Here is a 21,052-nt window from a genome sequence, read left to right on the forward strand (position 1 = left end):
GTTCTGTTAGATTCTTTTTTTTTTTTTTTTTTTTTATTTGATAGAGATCACAAGCAGAAAGGCAGGCAGAGAGAGAGGAGGAAGCAGGCTCCCCGCTGAGCAGAGAGCCCGATGCGGGGCTCGATCCCAGGACCCTGAGACCATGACCTGAGCCGAAGGCAGAGGCTTCACCAGCTGAGCCACCCGGGCACCCCATTCCGTTAGATTCTTGATGCTTGGCGCAAAATAAAGCTTTGCTTGACCTTCGCTTTATATTAGTCTCGCTCCTTTAATCACGGACCCATTTTTGGGGGGGCATAACAACTGTAAATCCTTTCAAGTGAAACTCTCCCTCCTGTATGGTCTGTGGAGTGTTTTCAGAGCACCGGCATCTGGTGCATTGACGTCTGTTGATGCACGAGGCTGGTGAGTCACTTGCATTGCTGATGTCCTTCTCACCAGGTCACCTGAGATAAGCCCAGACCTGGCTGGCCTGTATCTGGAAGTCTGGGCGCCGTTTTCCTTCCTTATGGACTATATATAGTACAGAGACTTGGCAGTTCCCTTGTTTACGACCTCCCACAGCCTCTGCCCTATTTTTCCATTTATTTCTGTCTCACGTACACAGATGTTTCTGTTATTCGTATGATCACATTTAGTCCTAACGGGCTTTTTGTGGCCGCTCAGGGACTGTGGTGATCGGTGCCCACCACGTCATCATTTACCTGTGTATATTCTCATCACTGTGGCTCCGCTGATCTTAAACCGGGAAAACCCGAAACATTGATGTTCTCACACCATGCAGCCCTTCTGCTCAGCAGAGCCTGGAATCAACCGACGCTGAAGAGGACCCTACAGTGGGCTTTGGTGAGGGGCCAGGCCTCCGGTCCGACACCCACCCTCACTGCGTCCCCGGGCTCCTGTGTAAAGAGGGATTTTCCTGAGACTTAGGGAAAAAATAATGTCGTGTTTTATGCAAAATGAAGGGTAGAGATCAAAGTGTATTTTGTGATAAAACACTGAACCTCATAATTTTTTGAAGGTCACACTTGGCGTATTTATTCTTCCGTGGCTGTCATTTCAGTCTTCAGAAGACCGTGCAGTCTTCCCGACTGATGAAGAGCGAGACGTGTCGTCCTGGAGTTCTGCGGCGAGGCTGACGCGGGGGAAACAGCCAAGTCCAGCTAGAGCACCAGCAGCAGTCATGGGACGCTGAAGCTCTGGTCCAGTGGTGTTGGCTTTCCTGCTGTGTACACAGAGGTCATCTTGGAAGAGCAGGGGCCTGGGTTTATGGCATTTCCTCCCCGTGGCCTGCCACATAGCGCAGCATGAGCGGAAAGTAGACGTGGCCGCAGACGACTTCTTGCCGAACCCAGACTCTTGCCTCCAGGCACCCATGAGAAGCGGGGTGGACAGGAAGAAGCTGGAGCAGCTGTATGACAGGTACAAAGGTAAGCACAGGCTGGGAGCAGGGGGAAGACGGCTGGCCGCTCACTTCCAGCTCCAGAAAATGGAAGGTGTATTCTGGCTTCTTGTGCCGAGTTCACAAGACCTCCAGAAGGTTCTTCCTCCTCTTTCTGGGACTCAGCTGCAACATCCAGCCTGTTGGAAGGGAACTGAGAGCGGCTGGGCTGGGGTGATGGGACAGGGTCTGCCGGCGCAGCGGTGGTGAGCCCGTCCTGGGCAGGGTCCGTGGTGCGCTGCGGGATGCTGTCCCGGGCACACTGCTGTGTGAGCTGGAGGGTTCTGGGGAGGAGGCAGGTGAAGAAGTAACTCTGGCCCCAGGGTAGAAGTCACCTTTCTGCTCACACCGTGCAGCCGCACCGTGGGCCCGGAGCCCCTGCACTGTTGAGGAACCGCAGGGGGAAAGCTCTTAGCAAGGAAACGTTTGCGCTGTGCATTGGGGACCGGTGCTGTTTCTTTGAAATCGGCACTTAGAGTGGAGCTTTCCCTGTCAGAACACGACCGTGCTGCCGGAGTCAGTCTCTGCAACGAGTCTGCACGCGTCGGAGCCCCCGGTGGGCCGTCAGGTGGCATCTCACGCGCCGGTCGGCGCTGGAGTCCATGGCAACAACTAGCCAGGGTTTATCTGTTTTTTCTTTCTACAAGTTTCTGAGGTTAACCTTCTATTTCCAGAATTTAAAGACAAAAAAAACCTCATTTAAACAAGTATTAACCCAAACAGAATAACTCCTGGGCTTTAAATTCTTATTTATGTATTCTTTTCTTATTTATTTATTTATTTATTTATAAAGATTTTATTTATTCATTTGACAGACAGAGATCGCAAGTAGGCAGAGAGGCAGGCAGAGGGAGAGGAGGAAGCAGGCTCCCCGCTGAGCAGAGAGCCTGATGCGATGCCGTCTGGCTCCCAGGACCCCGGGATCATGACCTGAGCCTAAGGCAGAGGCTGTAACCCACCTTTTTTTTTTTTTTTTTTTTTTTAATCCTTGGCACAAAAACATACTCTGGTAGAAAGACCAGATTTGTTTGAAAAATGAACATTGGTTTTCAAAATGAAAAATCATGGTTTTTAATAAGCTTTAATGTGGTTTAAGTGTTTTTGGCTAAGTTAATTGTGGAGCTAATTTTGTGAATCACGTGCTATGCGGATTCCTGAAATGATTCAAATGTGTCTTTAAAAATACTTAGAGCTACTTCTGTAGTTTAAGCAGCATCTTTTTATCATTTAGTTTTATTCATGCACTTCTTGTCATTTAAAGTAGACACATTATGCAGTCATCTTGGGGTCTAGAAATAAATCTGTTGTTCAAAGATTGGAGAAGATGAGTCGGTTGTTATGTTAATGTATGCAAATGAGCGAGCACTTCCGCAGTTGCAGTTCGTTTAAAATCTTGTTCCCAGCGCACCTGAGATTTATGAGCCGGCACTGAGGGCAGGTGTGCCCTTTAGGGCATCTGGGACTGTGGGAGCTCTGGGCAATAGGAAGGGTGAGAGCAGAGGCCGCAGGACAGCAGTTCTCTCCTTATACGGGCAACAGGCTGCAGGAAGCCTGTGCTCTCGTTTGTTTAAATTACAGCATACATTTTATTTTATTTTATTTTATTTTATTTTATTTTATTTTATTTTATTTTGGTGACGACATGTTTATAAAAATGTAGCATATAGTACTTAAGTGACCACAGTTAAATTTTGTATGATGGAAGAAAAGTGTATCACATTTAATCTTCATTTGAGCAAAGAAGCTACAAATTTTCTATTGGTACCTTCCCAATAGCCAACAAAATTAACACTTGAGCCATGATGATGTATTAATATATACGCATTCTGTTGGAAATTACTAGTCCTAGTTTGGCGAGGTCTCACTGAGATTTTTCTAAGAGATTTTACTATTTGATTTTCTGATAAAGAAATGCTAAATTCCTTAATTTCATTTCTACCAGAAATGGGAAGTGAGGAAGTCCTGAGTTTCTAAGCTATTAAATGTGGATGCATGAACTAAATGATTTTGCAACCTAAATGTACAGTAGCACTAAAATTATAGCAAATGAAATCCCACTTTAAAAAGAAAAACATCAGTTTCTTGTTTTGGCAGTGTTGTGGCAAAAACTTCCAATATTATAAACACTTTACAGATGCAGCATTTTTTTTAAAATTGCAGATTTCTTAAAATTTTTAAGTAATCTCTGCACCCAGTGTAGGGCTCAAACTTATGACCTTGACCTAAGAGTCACAAGTTCCCCGCCTCGGCCAGCCCCCGCCTGCAATGCAGTGGTTTTGGTAGAGTTTGCCTTTGGGCAAACTAGAATTGTGTAAACTGGAATTTTTATTTTACTTTATGGAAATCAAATATTTTTTTAATGATGAAGTCTTCTCAAAGAAGTTGCAGTACTCATTTTTTCTTCCCCTGAAGTCCAGTGACCTCGATGTTTAAAATAGGGCTTTTTTCCGTGTAAATTACTATTTATTGCCGTTCCACACACAGTAAAAAATCGTGTTCCATCGGTTGATGTCTCCAAGACGTGCTTGGTCGGGCTGGGACTCCAACCATCCCTGTTAGTGCTACTTTTCAAAACAGCAAAATTTCTTTCTCTCTTGATTTTAACTGTAGACCCACAAGATGAAAATAAAATTGGAATTGACGGGATTCAGCAGTTTTGTGATGACCTGAGCCTAGATCCTGCTAGTGTCAGTGTTTTGGTCATAGCCTGGAGGTTCGGGGCAGCGACACAGTGCGAATTTAGCAAAAAGGAGTTTGTGGCTGGTATGACAGAGCTTGGGTGAGTAAATTGGTCTCGGTTTAAATGTTTTCAAAAAGGATGGTACTTTCAACATTATTTTTCAACAACCTATAAACATTAATTTCAAATTAATTTATTTTCTGTGTGTATCTTATAAATTTTTTGTGCCTCTAATCTGCTCTATTAAGCCTTTCCGAGTAAAGTTTTATTTAATACTTTAATTCAGATTAATCCCTTTTGTAATTTTTTTCTTTTTTCTTTTTAATTTTTATCCTTCCAGTTTTGACTGTACAGCAGACATCAGGGTGTTTTTGTTTTCAGCCATTCGATTCTGGATTCTGTGTCCTAAATGTATTATTTGTGTTGCTATGTTAATCATCAATAAAATATCATTTTGGTTTTTTGCTTGTAACACTTCTCTGTTCTACTCACAGGGTGGGAATAAAAACTTCATTAATAGCTTAAGATGTTTCTCACTTGTCAGATAAGTCAGAGAAGTAAATGAAAGCATGTGACACGAATGTCTTTTAATCGTTAAGCTTACTGAGCTATCTCATAGGGTAGTATAAATGCCAACTTGCTTGCCTTGCTGATACTGTGATATTTCAGTGTCGACAGCTTAAACTGGCTTATTTTTAGCTGCTGAAGGAGCTGGAAAGTCTAAGTTAAACATGTTGTTAAGGCATGGATTATACAGCATCCCAGGGGAAAAAATAGAACATTTTTTTTTTCTACTAAACTGATGAATCTGTGATATTTATCAGCCTTGTCTGTGAGATTACAGACACTTTGCAGGACTAACCCTATCGCTGCTGGTTGTGTAAAACCAAACCAAAGACGTCGTGGTGACTCCTGCGCGACAGTATGTGGCTTCACGTTCTGTGCGCCAGGAGCGCCGCAGAGGACTCAGGGAATGTTTGGGATGGAAACACCTGTTAAAGCAGCATTCTCTCGGCGCCGGGCTGCCCTTTATCCCATCTGCTGGAAGCTCCCCAGATGGGAGATTTGGGAATTAAATGCTTCTTCTGGAAACACTTACTGCCATTTCTTAGGCATTATCTAGAAATATGTTGTACAGGTAAATTTTAAAAATTCCTCTTATCCTACTAAGTGTTAAAAGTTAAAAACGTATTTTAAAGATTTTGAGTGTGAACCTTCCCAAAACATGTTGGACAAATTCATGCCTCCCTGCGCGGAGTACACAGCGTGTGACTGAAGATGGTAAGTTCGCACTGAGCAGAGGCGCTGCGCTCCGGTCTCACAGGGCGGGTGAGAGGGACGGCCCTCGGTAGGCCCTGCAGGACCGTGTGCGCAGTGCAGTACTTAGTACATCGTAGAGACATCCTCGGTGCTTTTAGGGAGGTTAAAGGTGGTTGTCGTCTAAACAGCACTAAGCCTTAAAAAATACTTTGGGTTTATGTCGGCTCCGTTACTATTTTTCACACGTTTCCCCGGCCGTTAACTCGTGACAGTGGTGGGAACACCTCTGTTTAACAGTCGATGCTACATCCTTGCTCTGGGGGCTTGCGGATTCGTAAGTGACCTGAGTAAATGTTGTGAGATTCCTTGACGTCGTGAAAACAAGAAGTGGACGCGCTGTGCACCCGCTTCTGGACTGCGCCGTACTCGGTGGGCCTCCCCTTGGCCCCGCGGCACAGGGGCTTTGCCCCTGTAGCACTGCGCAAGTCTCGAAGCGAAGTCGTGGAGTCTTCCTACTTCCATCTGAAGATTGCTTATCAGTGTTTGTCATTCCGATGGGGAGAGAAGATTCCTTTTAGCCGCTGACACTGAGGTTACCGGGTGAGCCTGAGACCGCGTCTGCTCGGGCCACGGCTAGAGATCGTGGGGGCTGGCTTGCACTCCTGTACAGGACACAGAACGCTCTAAAGTTCTCAACAAAACGTGGGAGAGTGTCTTTATTAAAACCCAGATCCAGGACAGATTTTTAGAGAAGGGATAAAAAGCGCCGTAACGGGGAAACGGCTGAGTTGGGCTTCAGCACAGTTAAAAGCTCTCCTTAAGAAAAGACGCTGTTAAAAAGGCAGAACAGTGGGAGAAAATACTTGCTCTCTTTGTGTATGTTACAATCATTATAAAAATGGCAGAGAGTGTGTGATTTATGTATAACTCCTAACTAACAGAGCAAGAATAAAGTGATAAAAAATTCAATCCAAAAGAACATGAGATAAAGAAAGAACATAAGGAAAATCAGCTGAACGCAGGACAAGCCGCAAGCACATGATAGAATGGAGGCTTGGAAGCCGATGTGTCAGTATTTACATAATCACATGAAGTGTAGCTGAACTAAATGCTGGATGGATCTTAGAAAATAACTTGTGGATACGTTTACCGTAGATGGGGTTAAAACATCAGGACACAACAATTTGAAGGATAAAAGTTGATGGAATTTGCAAACATTTAACCAAAAAAAATCTGGTGTGGCTATGTCAATATTAAAATAAGCATTAAAGCAAGAAGTAATTCTAGGGATAATGAAGGACGTTTCATTATGAGGAAAGGTTTATTTCACATGGAAGCCAATGAATTATTTAAAGCAAAAATAAGCACTATAAGAGAAAGATACAAATATACAGTCAAAATGGGGAATTCTCACACACATCTTAGCAACTGATAGAATGAGGAGGTGAAAAATCACTAAGGAAATAGGAAATTTGGGTGGCGCTACCAATGGCCTAATGGACGTACTTGGAACATGGCTTTTGATGTTGAAGAACACATATTCTTTTCAGAAGAGGAGTAGACCATTTATAAATATGGATTACAAACTGTACTGTAAAATAAGTTGCAACAAATTTCAAAGGATTAAAATGATACAAAGTATGTTCTGACCACAATACAGTTAAGGTAGAACAAAAAGATAACTTGATAGGTTGAAATGTGTGCGGTTATCGTATACTCCTGAACAACCCTTGGGAGTAAGAAGACGTTACAGTGGAAATTAGAAAATACTTTGAATCATGAAGAAAACACTACACATGAAAACTTGCAGGATTCAACTTCTTAAATGCGTATTTTAGAAGGAAGAGTTGAAAATCAGTAAGGAAAGCATCCATCTCAAGAAGTAGAAAAAGAATAGGAAAATTAAAGAGTGCAGAGGGAATTAATTTTTTTAAACAGACAGTAATTTAAGGAAATAGAAATGAAGCTAATAGAATCCATAAAGCCAGAAGGTTGCCATTTGAAAACACTTACAAAAATATTAGGTAACAAATAACCAACATGGAATGAAAAGGGAGACATCCCTGTAGATGCTATAGATGGTGAAATGTAAGGATATATTACCAACAGCCCTCTGCTAGTAAATGTGAAAAACTGGGTGCAAGAGAGGATTTCTCTTAAAAATACAATTTACTGAAATGGACACATCAGTAGTTCTGTAGCTCTTAAATTTGAACTTGTAATTTAAAATCTTCTCAAAAAGAAAACAAATGGCCAGGATTGGTGCACCAGCACATCCTACAAAACATTTAATGAAGAGAATACCACCAACTTCACACAACCTCCTTAGAGAGTCATAGCGGAAGAAACACTTTCTGATTTGTTTTGAGGCCAACACAACCTGGATAACAAAACCCAGAGAAGATATTCTAGGAAATGCGCTGCACAAGCAAGCCCAAGAGGATGTGTGAGAACGGACAATTATTGGCCACTCCCAGTCCTGAGATTCAGAAGATGCATAAGGTGCAAAAATCATAGACAAATTATCAGCTAACTAAATCCATTCCCCAAAACAAATCAACCAAAAAACCAGGATAATTTGTCATGACAAAGTTTGTTATAGCCCAGGATTATGAGATTTGTTAAACAATACAAAGTCACTCAGTGTCCTGTATTAACAACAGAAAGGGGGGAGTTATCTCAAATCCATAAAATGGGTTTGATAAAATTCAATTCCATTCATAATTTTTTGACTTGAAAAAATGAAAAAAAAAATTTTTAATTTGAAAAAGAGGGAAATTGGCACAAACCAGGAATACAAGGGACTGTCCTTAAGCTGACCTCCGATTCCTTCCAGATCCTACAGGATATACATTTAACTGGAACATGAATGCTACTTTTATCAGCGTTGAACAGGAGGTGTTAGCTGGTCTGATCCATTTGTAGAATATTCAAATCAATAAGTGAGTTTAGCCAGACTGCAGGACCAAAGATGAGCAAACAAAAATCAGTCTTATTTTAAGAATGCTGAATGCAACAACACGACAAAACAAAGTGAATTTTAAAAATTTTTAAAATTGTTTTCAGTAGCATCAGAAATAAAAAACTCCTAGGATAAATCTGATTAAGGTGTGTGCTACCTCCGGAGAGTAAATAACTCAATGAGACGCAGGAAACCTGAATAAATAGGGACATACACTCATTTGTAGATTGGAACCGTCAGTATTTTATCCCTAAATTTGTCTATGAACTCAGTGTCATATCAATCAAAACCCCAATAAGTAGTAGTTTGTGTACTTTGACAGATGGATCTGGAATGTGTATGAAAATGCAGTCAGGACTAGCCAGCAGTTCTTAGCAAGGGGAGGGTCCACTCTCTCAGCTAATAGGACTTTTCAAGCTACAGTAATTAAGACTACACGGCACTACTGCGGAGGTAAATGGGCCAGTGGGACAGGGTGGGGAGCGAGAAACAAATCCACGTACACAGGCACCCAGACGTATTGCCAAGGCAGCACTTCAGAGAAGTGAGGAAAGGAACCTTTTCAGTAAATGTTTCTGTGAGCCTTGGCTACTCACACGGAGGAAAACTTAGCCTGATCCCTACCTCCCGCCGTAAAAAATGTAAAATCATGTAAAAAAAAAATGTAAAAAATCAGTTCCCAGTGGGTCGTAATTGTCTGTGTGAAAGCCTAAAGGCAAGAGCCAGAAGCCTCTGGGAAAATCGAGAATATCTTTTGATGACCTTGCTTAGGGAAAATCTGAACACATCAAGCAAACACTGTGAAAAGGGAGACTGATAGGATGTAAGAACTGATCGTCAAGAAACACCACCAAGGAAGTGAAAAGGCAGCCCACGTTCTGGGAGAGAACTTCAACCAAGCTTAGCTGACAAAGGCTTGTGCCCTTCATGTGGAAACAAAGCCTGGGAAACAATAGGAAAAAGATACCGAACTGAAAATGGGCAGGAGGCTTGGCAGGCACTTGACAAAAGAGAATTTCCAGATAGCCAGTCACGGCACAAGGCTTACCGACGCCCGGGAAGTAGAGGTTAAAACTACAGCCGACTGTGAAACGGCTAAGGTAAGACACAGTCACACGTGACAGCGGAAATGGGGCGAACAGGAGCCCTGCCGTCCTGCTGGCGGGGGTGTGAGGCGGACAGTCTCTGGAAACAGTGTGACACCACATCACTGGAGCTTTGTGGACCTGCTGACCCAGCCGGCCCACTGGGGCTTGTGCCTAAGCCAGCACACGTGCGTGTGCACCGGGATGCATGTATGGAGACCCTTTTAACAGCCGTCTTTGTTCCCAGAAAACTAGAAGCAGCCAGAAGAGTTAACCACCCGTGGGACACGTAAGTCAGGAAATCTGAATGCAGGGGCGTGTGCTCGGCACAGAGGACTTCCCTGAGCCGGCAGACCGGGGCCTCACAGACTCGGCGCGGAAATCACACCGTGAGTTCCGTGATGGACCGTCGGGGTCGGGGTAGCTAACTGTTAAGCACTGCTCGTTTGGGGTGATGCAGGCACATGGGAGGGCCCGGAGCAGCCCCCCAGAGGGAAGGCCAGTGCTGGGGAAGGCGCTGCCCCAACCACCCTCCATGGGGGTCCCGGGAGCTGTAGTTCTGCACCTCCTGGGCTCACGGCCACTGCCGCGGCCGTTCTGCTCCCTGCAAAGCCCCGCCGAGTGGGGTCACGCATCTCCGCAGCCTGCTCGTACTTCTGTGCTGGGGAGTCGAACTATAAAGACACATTTTACGGTTTCCTATTCTACATTTCTGCTCTAAAGGCTTTTTAATACTCTTTCTTATAATTTTTAAAAAAGATTTTGTTTATTTATTTGAGAGAGAGAGCACATGGGACAGGGAGAGCAGGAGCAGGGGGAGGGGCAGAGGCAGAGGGAGAAGCAGGCTCCCCGCCGAGCAGGGAGCCCGATGCAGGGTTCGATCCCAGGACCCTGAGATCATGACCTGAGCTGAATGCAGTTGCTTCACTAAGCCCCTAGGCACCCCACTTTTTAATATTCTTAAAGGTTGTTGACTTCTTGGAGGAAAATCCAGTTTTATTATTTATTTACTTATTTTAAGGTAATTTTTTTTTTTTTTTTTTTTAAGATTTTATTTATTTGTCAGAGAGAGAGAGAGAGAGAGAGCGAGAGTGAGCACAGGCAGATAGAGTGGCAGGCAGAGGCAGAGGGAGAAGCAGGCTCCCTGCTGAGCAAGGAGCCCGATGTGGGACTCGATCCCAGGACTCTGGGATCATGACCTGAGCCGAAGGCAGCCGCTTAACCAACTGAGCCACCCAGGCGTCCCTAAGGTAATTTATTTTTTAAATTCCAGTCTAATTAATGTATTGTTCTAGTAGTTTCAGGTGAACCACGGAGCTATTGAACAGTCATGCACCTGACTCAGCGCTCATCCTGATAAGTCCCCGCAGTCCCCTCCCCTGGGTCGCCCCGTCCCCACCCAGAAAACCCAGTTTTCCAGCAGCGGCTCTGTGTTCCATCATGCTCGGAGTTCTGAGCTCAGCCGGAAGGAAGTGACCCCAAGCGGAGGAGCTTGCGGGTGGCCCAGCGGCTCGGCGCCCCGAGGGGGCCGGGCAGAGGGGTCCCTCCGTCATGCCCGTCTGTCGTCAGGGCCGGGCCTGCGTGTGGGTCAAAGTGGGCCTGTGCGCCAGCTCGCACAGGGACGGCAAGCAGTCGTGGGCTCTGTTTTTCCCTTTATTTCTAGTCCGGGCCTAACGCGTGGTGTAGCATTCGCGCACCACCGCCTGGAGGTCGGAGGGTCGGTGTCCGAGCGGTGCTGTGCGGCCATCACCACAGGCGGTTCTGGAATGCTGGGGTCCATTTCGCCGGGGCAGGGGCCCGCCAGCAGTCCGCCTCCCGGACCCGAGCCTCGGGCGGCTGCAGCCCGCGGGAAGGTGCGGCTGCCCCGGCCACGGCGCGCTCTGTCTCCCCGCAGGTGCGACAGCACGGAGAAGCTGCGGGCCCTTCTGCCGAGACTGGAGCAGGAGCTGAAGGACCCGGTGAAGTTTAAGGACTTTTATCAGTTTACCTTTTCCTTCGCTAAGAACCCCGGGCAGAAGGGTTTAGGTGAGTGTAAAGTGCACCGTCGCGAGAAGCCACATCCTCGTGAGACCAAGAGGGAGTCCGACCAGCCCCGTGTCAGTCCTGCCCCCGCAGGGCTCTGCCGTAGCCGTCTCCTCCCGGCGGCTTGCACCACGCACGGGCGGGCCGCCCTCCACCCCCGCCACGCGGTGGTCACTCTCCACTTCTGGGTTTCAGTATTTAAATGTCAAAATGTAAACTGATTTGCAAGTGCTCTCTGTTCTGTCGCATTGACTCACGGGTCAGAGAAATCAATCCGTGTCGACAGGAGTGTTTGCCTCAGGAGGTGTGTGACCTGCAGGTGGGACTGTGGGGACCAGCCAGGGGACGGGAGTCCTGTCCTGGTCTGGAGGCATAACACGGTTCTGATGGGCCCTGGATCACATGTCCATGTTTCTTTCCGACTCGAACAGTTGTCCTCTAATATAACTTATTTTGGGAAATTCCTAACTTAAATTTTCAGTCTGTTTTGGTTTCTTTGAGGGCTTTATTCTGCTTATTTTCATTTGTTTTTCCTCCTGAGTACCATATAATTTATTTCTGTGTAATGTAACGGATATGGTTAGTTCAGTAAAATGTCTTACAGGTTTAGAGCAGGGCCTTATGTGGTCTTTAAATAGGCTTCAGCAGGTGTATTAGAATGTTTTGAAGAAGGCGTTCTCAAATATAAAGCACTATTATACAGTAACCAGATTTAAGTAGGAAACCAAAAGGGGCTTGAGAATCCATGGATAGGAAAACCCATTGGAAACCGCTGATTTCAGGGCCCAATTTCACTCGTGCACGTTTGCAGGTGTGTGAGCCGTAAAGCTTCTTACCTTCTGTCTCCGTCTCAGACGTTCTTCCTTCTCCTGTCAGCATATCAAATGCAGGCGCACGTGGAGAGAGCTTCTGTCCCAGAGGGGGGCGGGCAGGCTCCTCTGTCCCCCCAGGGAGGGGAGCTGTGTGACTTCGGTCAAGCTCACTGTGACCATTGGCTGATTGGAGCGTCATCTTGCCCTGTGCAGTGGGGTCTTGATGACATCAGCCCCTGCCTTTTGCTCTCGCTCTGACACAGACAACGTTCGCCTCCTACCTGCCTGCCTCAGAGCCAGCTGGGAGGCCTCCGTCCGCGGCCCTGGCTGTCTGAGGACACTTTGCACCTCCGCTTTGCTTTCGTCTGAAAGATCACGGCTCTGTTCCCAGCGGTACAGACTTACACACCCAGAAAATTCCATCCTCATAGCTGTCACCACCATGGCACCGTGGCAGGGCCAGGGGACCGCCAGGGAAGGCAGTGTGGTGTATAGGGACAGCTTCCGAGGTGTGCGTGGCCCTCAGAGGGGCCGTCTGCAAAAGAGGCACAGGCTGGGGGAAAGCCGGGGGTCCCAGGTCGCTTCCTAAATTACCCACCCTACCATCTGGGCTAGCAGGCCTGGATGACCAGCCTCTGGTTTGTCTAACAGAATGAGTAGTGCCTTTAATTGTGTTAGGACAGCTAAGAAAAACGGGTAAAACATTAACTGCCTCCGTGACACCCCGTAAGGTGGCTGGTCTGCTGCGTGGTGGTGCTGGTGTGTGCCTGGGGCTGTCCCAGGCCAGCGCAGACGCGCCTTCCGGCCTGCAGGGAGACTAGGCAGTGAGGGCCGTCTGCGTAGGCTCGCCTCTGGCCATCTTCTGTTCGGGACGCCCGCCACGGCTTCTGCAACTGCCCACATCCGTCTGCCCGCGTGGCCACCTCTGTCGTTCTGTCACGTCCGACGTGGAGGACGCTGGCAAGGAGATGCGTCACTCCCAGCGAACGGCTCATCTAGGGACGGCAAGATAAACACTTGCTTCTGTGCCTTTTTCCCAGGCCGAGATCACGGGCCGGTTCCCCGGCGTCCTCGGGAAAACCCTCGCAGCTCCCGGCTGGCTCTGCCGGATGAGCTGCCTTCCCTGTCCGCTGCTTTCCCTCAAGCCACTGCCCGTCGGGCCTCTTGGCCGGGTCCTCCTGGCCTAGCTCTTTCCGAAGCGCTCTGCCACGTCTGGCTCCTGAGCTTCGTCTCCCGCGTCCCCGCACGTGTGCTCTTGTCCCCGCGTCCTGTCATTTCTTGACGTGTGCACCTGCTTGAAACGGAAGGTCGCGCTTTCCTGGACTGCCCATCTGTTTGCATTGTCGTGTTTGCTTAGGATGACGTGTCATGCTTTTTGCTCACTCATTTCCATGTGGAATTACTTTCTTGGGCTTCTAGGATGCTGGTTCGGGGCAGCTCCTCACCCAGCGAGCGCCGGACCCGCCCCTGACGCCGCCGGCCGCCCGCCTGGCCTGTGCAGTCGACTCCCGCGGTAGCCCCCGGCGTGTGACCTGCTGTGGCTCGTTAATTCCTCTTACCGCGGTGCTCTCCAGGCTCACCGGGGCTGCGTGCTGTCCCTCCTCCTGAGGCTGAAAGACCGTCCCCGCGCGTGCCACGTTTTGCTCACACGCTTCTCCACGGCGACACTCGGGTCGCGTCCGGCTCTCACCCGCTGTGAGGAACGCTGCCACGCACGCGGCTTGTCGCTTGGCTGCTCGAGCCCCTGCTTCTCCACTCCGGCCCTGCTGGCACGTGGGCGGCTGCGGGGCTGTGCCACGAGGCCGGGCTGAGGTTCCCGAGGAGCCACCGTACTGTTTCCGCTGCGGCCCCTCCTGACCTTGTCGCTGGCCGAGCCGCGGCGCCGTCTCCACGTCTCTGCCCTCACCTGTTACGTCCTGGGGGTTTCGATGTGGGGTTTTCCTGTTCTCTACGGTAGCCCTAATAGGTATGCCCAAGACTCTTCTTCTATGGGCCGACATTTTACTGTGGAGCTAAAACCTGTGCTTTATCATGTCTGTTCCGAGCCACTCCTTTCCCAGAGGCTGCGAAGTAACCCTTAGAGTTTACAGCCTGTGGCTAGCGGTGCCGGGCGTGCTCCGGGCTTTTCTGGAGACCGACGCTTGGTGCTGGAGGGTCTGGCTGGGCTCGTGCCCTGCCCGCGGCACCTGTAAGAAGGCCCCTCGTTTGGGGAGGACCGGCGCCCTTTCTGCTGTCGGGCAGGATTTCTTCCTAAGCTGCTTCTCTCCTCCTGACTTCTCTCTGTTTCCTGCTTTTCCCTGTGTCCTACTCACCGAACCAGAAATGCCCCCTCCGCGCGCTCCTCAAGTTTGGCTAACTCGGGTCTGAGCTGATTATTGTGCTTCCTGAGGGAAGCTTTGTTTAGAGCAGCTTCATTCTTGGATCTCATTTCATTTCAGTTTTCAGAGTGATAATTAGTTTGATCCAAATTTCAAAATGGCGGCCGTGAGACGGCGGCCCTCGTGTCTGCTTCATTCTGTCGCTGTAGGGTCCCAGCGTAGCTAAGTTTCCGTTAGAAATGCTTCCTCACGTGTGTTGCTACTTTGCCGCATACGGGATTCTTCCCTTTTGATGCTCGAAGGGAATCGGCTGCGTTCAGCGGGACGGGCAGCTGCTGCTCGGGAGAACGTCTGTCTGGCGATTGCCGGGGCACCTTGCCGGGGCGGAGAACCGGGAAGGAACCCGCCCAGCGTGACTTTTGATCTTGGGCGGCGCCCAGCGAGATCCGCAGGCCCGCAAGCCCGCATCACCTGGGGGCCCGCCCGGAGTGCGGGCTCTCAGGCTGCGCCCCACACCCGCCAGCTCCTCAGAGCGTAGCGGCTTCCCGCAGCCGTCCTCTGTGGTTCCACGGGATTCTCTGGGCCACGGATTTAGGCAGAACTCCGCCCACGGCTCTTCTGCGTTGGCATGGAGTTCTCGGAGGGGTCTCCTGGCCTGCAGGCCCCTCCCGGCGGGGAAGGGGCAGGGATGGAGGCAGGGCAGGGGGCGGTGGGGGGGTGCATCTCGGTTGACAACCTTTCAAAGTCACGAGGGTCTCCGTGTTCGACCGAGGGCGGCAGGCGGGGGCTAGCAAGCCATCTCCTCTGTCCCGTGCGGCCAGTCTGCAGACTTCCTGGCCGTCTCTTTCTCATTAAGACTCCAGCGTATTTAAGACTGAGAAAGTCTGTATTGACTTTAAACAGGGGGAATATAGGCGTTTTATGTAAAGTTGGTGCTACTCAGTCTTTGCTTTGCTCATGCGGTTTTCCTGGGCATCTCGGGTGACAGCTTCGCTTTTCTGTCTGACTCGTTTAACCCCTGCACCCCGCGTGGCGCTCAGACTTGCAGCCCTGAGACAAGGAGTCGCACGTTCAACCGACTGCGCCGGCCAGGTGTCCCTGCACTCCTGCTTCAGTCAGTTGTCCAAGTGGGACCAACCAAGAATTAGATGAAAGTTTTCTGAAAAGTGGTTCATTGGATATTTTGCATTTAAGAGAATCTGTTACCCTAAGTTTTTATTTGTCTGTTTTTCACATTAGTGCATCCTGACGTTTGGATGTAAACACGTAATTAGGAAACCGTTTCAGCACAATTGTGCTTTATTGTGCAAAGGCGGCGCGCACCTGAGATGAAAGGTTGTCGGCTCAACGGGCAGGCTCAGCTCAGCCCCTTAATGCACTTGCTACGTCAAGTGCGCAGAAAGAAAAAGATGTTTAAGTTACAGTAAGCAGAGAACGAGTCAGTATTCCAACAACTGGGGCTTAAGATAGCATCCTGCAGTCCTAGAATTCAGCGACCCTGTTCCATAAGACACCATCTTCCCCTGAGCCGTGCAGCGGGGTCCGTGTCGGGGAAGATGGACGGTGTGGACTCTGATACCCAGTCTAGAGCTAAATGTCCGTCCGTGGACATTTTCTCCCCTGCCGTGACCTTGAGAAAGGTGGAGATCTCGTAGTGCGTGTGTGGCTTACCTCCGAGTCTGGCTCTTTGCGCTGCTGTGGTGGCAGATGGCAGGGCCACTTGGGAGGCACCAGTAATAAATGACATGTGCAAATTGTGTCCAGGTCGGTCCAGTCAGGTGTGAGGAAAGCTCAACGTATACGAGGATGCATGTCTCCGGCACCGGTGTGATGACCGTTCGCACGTCTGAGTCACAAACGCGTAGACCCCCCGAGCTCTCACATCACAGTTTTGGGAACATTGTTCCATAGGGGTTGGGCCTCATCTGACTCGTGGGTGAGAGTGCTGAGTTTTATCGATTGAGTGAATATCAGTGCGGTAGGAAGTGGTCACGTTTTGGGCAGTGGAAAAAGAAATTAGGATTTATTAACTGCTCTTTCTCTTTTTTGCCAGATTTAGAAATGGCTGTTGCATACTGGAATTTAGTATTACCTGGGAGGTTTAAATTTTTAGATCTCTGGAACTCCTTCTTATTGGTAAGTGTCCTCCTGCCGCTTGCTACGTGTGCCCAGTGGGAGGGGTCAGCCGATCACAAGGCTGTGTTGTCTGATCGAGGTGTTCCGGACGAGTGGTGGGTCATAGGAGTTCCGAACAGTGGCCACAAGGCCACGCTGCCGTGCAGAGCGCCATGGCCGTGGAGCTCCAGGCAGGGTTGTCCCAAGGCCCATGTCCGATCAGTTCAGGGAGCAATGCACAGACCCCCCAGGCAGGCTTTCAGACGCCCTACAGACCTGGGCAGTCCCCCATCCGCCACCTTCTCTGAGGGACACCAACTAATCCTGTGCTTCCTCCAAGAAGCTTGGAATTCCTGAAGAATGCATCAGGCACACACGCCCTGGACGCTGACCCTGGCCCCAGACTGGATGGTTACCCGCTGTCCAGCACGCTCGTAGTCTGACACATTTTTAAACGTGGTTATGATGCCCAGAAGGAAAAAGGAGGGCTAGCTGGCCCCTTGGAGACGGCCTGTCTGTGCTGGAGGCGGGCCTCTGAGCGGCGCTGGGCCTCAGTGGGGCAGCCTGTCCTCACCAGGAGGAGTACGGGAAGCAGGTGTCACAGTGGGAAGCGTGTGGAGCCTGGGGTCTTGCTGCAGGATAGTCACGTGACGTCACTGGGCCCAGACCTACCGTGTCACTTACTCCATGAACGTGTGAGGGGGCGGGCCTTCTCGCAGCACAGACCCCGGCCCATCCGGGGCCCAGCCTCCCCCAGGGGTCCCGTGTGATTAGGGGCCTCCTTGAAGCAGCGTGGGAAAGCCAAGACGCCCGTCACGTTGACTCTGCTCCACCACTTACTAGTTTGGGGCCAGCGACCTCCGTGGCCGACGTTCCCAGAGATGGGGAGGCAGGCGGGAACTTAGGAACGTCGCCAGAGCCCTAGCAGGAGAGCGGGTAGAATCTCGGTGGAATGCTCCCAGGGCACGGGGGCCGCTGCTGAGTCGAGGCCTGACACGTGGCTTTAGAGAAATGCACAAAGACGGGGTGAGCAGGGTGCGGGGTCCCTTGAGAGGGGAGCACTGTGCAGCCCGGGGAGGGTGGGAGAGGACCGGGCCTGCCGGGCGTGTAGGGCAGGACCCCCGGGGGGCCGCCTGCAGCTCAGGTATTGAATTTCATGCTTTTAGACCATCCCCCTTCCTGGCATAGAGGGAAATAAATCGTGTCCAACTGCAGTTTGCCTCTCGTCCTGCGTTGGGTCTGAATCAGTGGGCGTGAGGTAGGGATTTAAAGTACTTGATTGAAACGTAATCTTGGTATTTCAAATGTTTATTCTGTTTTTAAATAAGTCTACTCTTGCCTGTTTGCCTGCCGGCCCTGTGTAGTTCCAGATTCATCCGGAAGCCTCCACTGTCCCTAACGTCCAGCAGCGCGTGTGGTGCGGCTCAGTCCACGCCAGACTGCGGACCAGGCCAACTGGACGGTCGGACTCCAGAGGGTCAGGTCTGTTTCTCACGTCTGCGGTTTTTTCTCTCATGTATTAGGAACATCACAAACGATCAATCCCAAGGGACACTTGGAACCTTCTGCTGGATTTTGGAAACATGATTGCAGATGACATGTCTAACTATGACGAAGAAGGTACGGGAAGTCCTGCTGCTTCAGGTGGTGGCCAGAACCACGGCCGTGCGGGCTACCCGTCCCTGCCCCCGGGGTGCAGGCCAGTGTCCCCCCACCCCCGGCTCCAGGCCCGCCGCCTCAGTGCAGTGGGGGTGATGACGGTAATGATAGCCTCACTCTAGTGCATCCATCAGCCTCACACAGGAAAAAGAGGGCTTCAGATGCGGTTTCAGTCCAGGGGAGAATGTCCCCTAAACTAAAGCATTTCCAAGGGGGCCGTGCAGGGGGTCCTGTAGCCAACCCCCGACCACCACACCATCCTGTCTGACCCCCTGTCATGCTGCTGACGTGGGTCTGAAGATTCCAGCAGGAACTTGACGTACCCATGATTCCGTATCTCGTGGTCCCTCTGCCACCTGTCTCAGGACAGCTGGTCAGGGAGCATTTGCAGGCCCGCTGTCCTGGGTGCCATGCCACATTGGGGAGGGAGGCACAGTCTCGGCGCCCAGCCTGGGGGCGGCCTCTGGGGCACCTCCTCACGTCCCTGCTCTTGGGGCTGCTCAGTGAAGGCTCACCGCCTAGGCGTGCGTGTCTGTGGGTGTCCTCCGCCCGGGCACAGAGCTGCCGCTTGCCAACCGCGTGTGAGTAGATGGGTGGATGGTTGGCTGTAGGCAGAAGCCCAGCTACCGGGAGCTTAGCCGCGGTGGCAAGACGCAGCTCGTGTGCAGAGCAGCCAGCAGCTTACAGCGAGTGCGTATCTGCCGGCGGGGGTGTCCCAGAATCTGGGGTGGTCCGGGCCACGGGGGATGTGGGGGCGGCTCAAGCTGGAGGGGGATGGCCCAGGGAGAAAAGAGCACCAGCTCTGGCCAGAGCAGGAAAAATGGGTTTCACTGGCCAATTCCTTCAGAGTAACAGTCTGGGACACAAACTTACTTGACTCTTGGAATGCAGACACCGACTGTGAGAAGACTGCTCTGAATATAAAGCTGTTAGTCTAAATTGTTGATTTAGAAAACAAAACAAAAAAACCCCGTGTGTTTGATTTCCTGTAGGAGCGTGGCCTGTCCTCATCGATGATTTCGTGGAGTACGCGCGGCCGGTCGTCACAGGCGCCAAGCGCAGCCCTTTCTAGGCAGAAGATTACGATGCATCGAGATGCCAAGAGGAGGTGCCTCCCGCACAGGGACACTTCGCCGATCACCGTGCCCGGGGCGCTGGCCCTGGCGGTCACTCTCGCCAGCCGGGGCGCTGGATTGACCTCCCTGGGCTAAAGAAAGGGCTGAGCCGGATGCCGGATGCCGGAAGGAGCGCCTTAGAAGACGCTGCTTTGGGACACCGGCCGTGGTGTCCAGCCCGCTTTGGGAGTCCAGTTAGTCAGTCCCCGTCCGTCCGATGAGGGGACCGCTGCATGGTCTGCATGCTACTCGGGAAAAAGGAACCGGAGCTGTTCGCAGAGCGGCCGGGCCTTCTGCTGCGTTCATGATGTACCGTGATCGCCAGTGGAGACCGGGCTCCCACTGGCTGCCTGTCCTCCCCGTCACTCCCGAAGAGGTGCGACCTTGTCCTCGGCCGTGCCATGCACTTTTGCTAGTCAGAGCTGCTGCCCGGCTGCCCCAACGAGCCTCTGCTGGGATCCCAACATTTTATAAACCTGGTGCCGTGATTTTAAGATTTCTATTTTCTCAATTATCAAATGTCTAGATTTATTAGATCTATTTTTATTCTAATTCCCCATAGATGCTCACGTGAAAGTCATTCGGTGGTTCTCGGTGTGTGGCGGCTTGTGCACTGACGGCACACGTGGGCTGTGACTCCAGGGACGCAACTGTCAACTGTGACAAGTCGTGGGTCTTTTCCTTCCAACGTCATTTGAATGAGTTTCCTAAAAAGTTTTGTAAAGTATGTTTTTTTAAAAAAATGTATTTTATAACATTTAAAAAGACATTTTTCCATATAAAGTTTTTCTTTCACAAGCGACGGGTTATGCATTGGAACGGCATGTGAGTTGCGTCCCTGCAGCAGTCTGGGAGGCCCGTCGCCCACCCCAGGGCCGCGTGCGTGTCGCCTACGTCTCGTCACCTGTCACCCGTGCGGAGACCTCCACCTCGTCTCTGCCGGAAGCCCGAGCTCGGCACGTCGCTGTCTGATTCCTCGTCTGCTGGCAGAGGAGACCGTCCCGCGAGGCCCGCGGCCGTCCGAACGTGGAAGGCCCGTCTGGAGAAAGCTGCGTGTTCTGAAAGTCACGGTGTGGACCCGACCTCGTGCGGAAGGAGCTTCACATCACGAGTTCATGGGACAGACGAGTTGGCGTCACTTCACAGGAGGGAGGAAGTTCGCTTCGGGTCCTCCGTATGTGGACAGTGTCCTGCCATGTGTGCTTGAGTTGGCGTTTCCAGAAGCATCTGGGCCAGCGGGGGCTTGCACACCTGCTGTGTGTGAACTGGGTGTGCTTTGGGAGAGGAGTCTTTCAAACAGTCAGCAGGCTGTGGAGGGCAGGAAAGAGGGCTCGGGGCCTGGACGCCACCATCAGGGCCGCAGTGGCCCCTCGCGAGACTCACGACCGAGTCGTGCAGCTTCTCCTGGGCCTGCACATCCACCGCTGCACGGGGACAAACAGGGCCTTCTCTGCTTGTGAGCCGGGGGTTCGGAGAGAGCCTGGTTTTGTAGAATAAACACCTCCACAAGTTTGAGGCATCCTTTGGGGTCGCGGCTTCCTGCCAGGTAAGTGTTCTGCTCCGAGAGGCTGCGGAGCGTGGTC

The 21,052-nt window shown here is 50.7% G+C and overlaps 1 protein-coding gene across 1 annotated transcript; it reads left to right on the plus strand.

Moving 5' to 3' along the window:
- The first annotated feature begins 1,149 nt into the window (after positions 1–1,149).
- Positions 1,150–19,468, plus strand: DCUN1D2 (defective in cullin neddylation 1 domain containing 2). The gene is made up of 6 exons (XM_032881003.1): positions 1,150–1,430; positions 4,052–4,220; positions 11,323–11,453; positions 16,634–16,716; positions 18,219–18,315; positions 19,347–19,468. Exons 1-6 carry the CDS (start codon positions 1,376–1,378, stop codon positions 19,424–19,426), a joined length of 615 nt encoding a protein of 204 aa, XP_032736894.1. The 5' UTR covers positions 1,150–1,375; the 3' UTR covers positions 19,427–19,468.
- Positions 19,469–21,052: the final 1,584 nt, after the last annotated feature.

This window comes from Lontra canadensis, unplaced genomic scaffold (assembly GCF_010015895.1).
Source record: "Lontra canadensis isolate GAN:19392208 unplaced genomic scaffold, GSC_riverotter_1.0 scaffold73, whole genome shotgun sequence".
Lineage (NCBI taxonomy): Eukaryota > Metazoa > Chordata > Mammalia > Carnivora > Mustelidae > Lontra > Lontra canadensis.

What these genes read in the sequence shown, in the direction of transcription:
- DCUN1D2 (XM_032881003.1), top strand. Translation starts at nt 1,376, where the DNA reads ATGAGAAGCGGGGTGGACAGGAAGAAGCTGGAGCAGCTGTATGACAGG. An exon ending in GCTGTATGACAGGTACAAAG is followed by an intron (nt 1,431 to 4,051) that starts GTAAGCACAGGC and finishes TTTTAACTGTAG; the next exon opens with ACCCACAAGATGAAAATAAA. An exon ending in GTCTAACTATGACGAAGAAG is followed by an intron (nt 18,316 to 19,346) that starts GTACGGGAAGTC and finishes GATTTCCTGTAG; the next exon opens with GAGCGTGGCCTGTCCTCATC.